The following is a 3,595-nucleotide window of genomic DNA, read 5'->3' on the forward strand; positions in this document are numbered from 1 at the left end:
AGTATTCAATAAAAGGACATCATAAACAAAACCACTGCTCTCCAATTACACTGCTGCATGCCTCAATTTTGCAAGCAAGGAAGGAATGCAATTTGATGCAGCATGCACTCACCCCTGGAGCAATTCGGAATAGCCATTCTATGTTCAAAACATGGGTGGTGGAAGAAATCAGTTCTTAAAGGAAACCCAGGTGGACATGGCTAAACCTCTGTATAAACAGTAACCAGAGATCCAACCCTGATCCTTAGGACACGAGTGCTTTGTTGCAAAGAGCATACCAATGCCAGGTAAGACTACCCTCTCATTTGCTCTCAGAACAGTCTTATTTATATGTGGTATAAATATGTGATTCCACAAAGCATTAAAAATGTTTGTTTTAAGATTTTGCTTCATATTTGCATCACAAAACTGCTTCACATTTATGGTACGAATCATTTGATCGACAACATCACATACGTGTTGTGTTAAATTTAGATCCGGTGACCGGAGATACTATTGAAGTACACTAAAACTGTTTGATATAGCTTTAAGATATTGGGCTGAAAGCTTCCATTATTAGATGGAAATTTGTGTCCATAAAGGGATGCACATGGTCAGCACTGATACTCAAAAAAGTTGTGCCCCCAACCCTGAATGGATAAACGGCTAAGAAAGTGAGTTAGTGAGTGGTTTTAGGTGGCCTAATGTAGACCAAAAATAACATTAACAACACAATCATTTTTGAGTTTGGTGTGGCATGATTTTTACTGTATTATATCAGTCATTTTAAGCTTTTTAACACTACTAACCATAAAATTAAACAAGTTCATTCAAAATGTATTTTTGTGAATAGTAATGATTGTGGATGAGTGCGATTTGGAGAGTGTCTATGACATGATAAGCAAGAGGAATGTAAACAACGTAGCCCAGCTCTTTAGATGCTGTTACATTTGCCTTAATCAGACTGTTTTTATAAAACTTGGATTATGATCTTAAAAATGAATAGTGTACATTTTAAATATAAATAAATTCATAAGATAATAATTAATGTAACAGAATCTTTTTTCCTAAATAATGAGAAATTACATTAAACATGATGTGCACTTTTAATAAATGTACTCTGTTACATGTGTTTTAAAAGTGTTTGAAAAGTAAAATGGATTGTTGGTTGTTTTACTTCAAATTTAAGTACAGTGAGACCTTGAAACTAAACGTCAATTGGTTCTGGGAGTGGCGTTGAGTTTTTTTTTACATAAGGATGTATGGGTAACCTGTTAATGCTTTCCATGGTCTTGTGGAACTGCATATATTTAAGGCTAATGTAAAATAATGGGGTTGATTTTGACACTTATACACTGAAAATATCACAAGTATAATATAAAAACACTGAAATACAATTGAAAACAGTTAAAAAAAAATCAATCAAAAATACAATAGTACCTGCTCTTTACCTTTACTTCTTTATTGTTTTCTTTTGCTTCTTAATTAGTGGAGAGAACTTACGAGCAGTAATATTTAAGAGTGTTTCTTGATGAATGGTGCTGAGTTTCAAAGATTTTGAGTTTAAGGGGACGTTGAGTTACAAGGTATCACTGTATTTCTGTTTATTAGAAAAAAAAAAGATAAAGCAGGAATCTTTACTGTTTTGTGATACTCAGAACAACTAAATGTTCTCTACTGTAGTGTGCTGTTTATAAAGATTAGTATGGTGTGTGTGTGTGTGTGTGTGTGTGTGTGTGTGTGTGTGTGTGTGTGTGTGTGTGTGTGTGTATAAAATTCTGAAAAAACAGGACAAACAATGTAAGTTTTGTCCCACTTTTGCAATTTTAAGAACACTTAAACATCATTAATAAAATAAAAGTATCCACCAAATTATAAAGCAGGACTCTTTACTGTACTGTGAAACTAAGAACAACTAAGCGTTCTCTTAGACTTACAGGACAATGTAAGTTTTGTCCCACTTTTGCTAAAATTTATTTTATTAAAAAAAATAATAAAATAAATTAATAAAATAAAAATAAAAGTATCCTGTTTTAAAGGCTGAAATTGATGGTGTAATAATGAAACAAGTAAAAGTGTTTTTTTTTCTTTTTGATACTATGATACTAAGACATTGACCAGAATATCATGTTGTTATATGTATAAAATTTAGGTTATTTTTCATTTTTAGGTGTTTTTTACTTATAGAATAATTAATAGAATACTATTTTTTGCAATTTCAGAACAGTTAAATATTTACCAGGGAATATTTGATACAGTTATTCATTTATAAAGTATTAAATTGAGATTATGGTGTCACAAAGATAAAAGGAAAATAATATATGTATATTTATTAGGAACTCTCCACCCCCTTTTGTAATTGTAAGACCAATTACACACAGGCCAGTCTATGGATTATTATGATTAAAAGTGACCAAATGAAATGTGTGCCCCACTTTAGATATATCTGTATGTATTTGACATTGTTTTTGATGTTTTGGTGCTGAATGATTGTGTTTTCTCCTGAGTTCTGACGTCATGGCTGGAGTGGTAGCAGAAGTACCCGCTTCATGTTTCTGTTTAGAAGGAGAAGGCGCTCAGGCATGCGCACCATGTTCGACTCGCTGGTGCTGCTGGTGCAGAAAGTTTTCCAGCTGGCACACTTGGATCTATCCAGCATCCTCCCGGCGAGATCGGACAAGCCGAGGCGCACGGATTGCGGCACCGCGGAGCTCGCGGTGCGCCCGGAGCGCGGAGATCTGCTCGAAGTGCCGCGCACACTGTTCGTGCATTTCGGGATCTATCTGGGCGACGGTAAGGTGGCACATCTCATGCCCGACATCCTCCCGGTACTGACTCGAGATGAGCGCTGGATTAACTCGGTGGTGAGCAATAAGCGTCTGCTGATGGGCGTGCTGTACCGACGCGCCTCGGTGCGCGTTGACTGCCTGGAGGACTTTCTATACGGCGCACCGGTGGTGTGCGTCAACGCCATGGACGCTAAACTGGGAAAACAGCCCCTAGCCAACGAGGTGGTAGCACTCAGGGCTGAGAAACTAGTGGGTGATATTCCTTACAGCCTCATGTGGAACAACTGTGAGCACTTCGTCACGTACTGCCGCTATGGGACCGGTGTCAGTCAACAAACAGATAAGGTAAAACTGGCATGCAACAGAAGTGGTGTGTGTGTGTGTGTGTGTGTGTGTGTGTGTGTGTGTGTGTGTCTCAAATAATCACCCAAGAATGTGTGTTGTTATACTGACACTTTTACCCTTTATTACATAATAAAAAACAGATTTTTATCAATAGCATTTAAAGTATTCAGCATATTAATAACTTCAATAGCTTTTAAAATATTCATAAAATTGCTCCAAAACAAGTTGTATTTTATCAAGTGTAACCCACATTACATACTACAACTCTTATACTGACACTTTTACCCTTTATTACATAATAAAAAACAGATTTTTATTCATAACTTCAATAGCATTTAAAGTATTCAGCATATTAATAACTTCAACAGCTTTTAAAATATTCATCAAATTGCTCCAAAACGAGTTGTATTTTATCAAGTGTAACCCACATTACATACTACAACTCTTATTCTGACACTTTTTCCCTTTATTACATAATAAAA

The 3,595-nt window shown here is 35.8% G+C and overlaps 1 protein-coding gene across 1 annotated transcript; it reads left to right on the top strand.

The window, feature by feature from the left end:
• Positions 1–2,570: 2,570 nt before the first annotated feature.
• On the top strand, positions 2,571–3,113 carry LOC134307920 (lecithin retinol acyltransferase-like; the record flags this gene model as incomplete). The annotated part of the gene is made up of 1 exon (XM_062990609.1): positions 2,571–3,113. A coding segment is annotated over exon 1 (543 nt), but the record flags the coding sequence as incomplete, so codon positions are not given.
• Positions 3,114–3,595: the final 482 nt, after the last annotated feature.

Source organism: Trichomycterus rosablanca, unplaced genomic scaffold, assembly GCF_030014385.1.
Source record: "Trichomycterus rosablanca isolate fTriRos1 unplaced genomic scaffold, fTriRos1.hap1 scaffold_387, whole genome shotgun sequence".
Taxonomy (NCBI): Eukaryota; Metazoa; Chordata; class Actinopteri; order Siluriformes; family Trichomycteridae; genus Trichomycterus; species Trichomycterus rosablanca.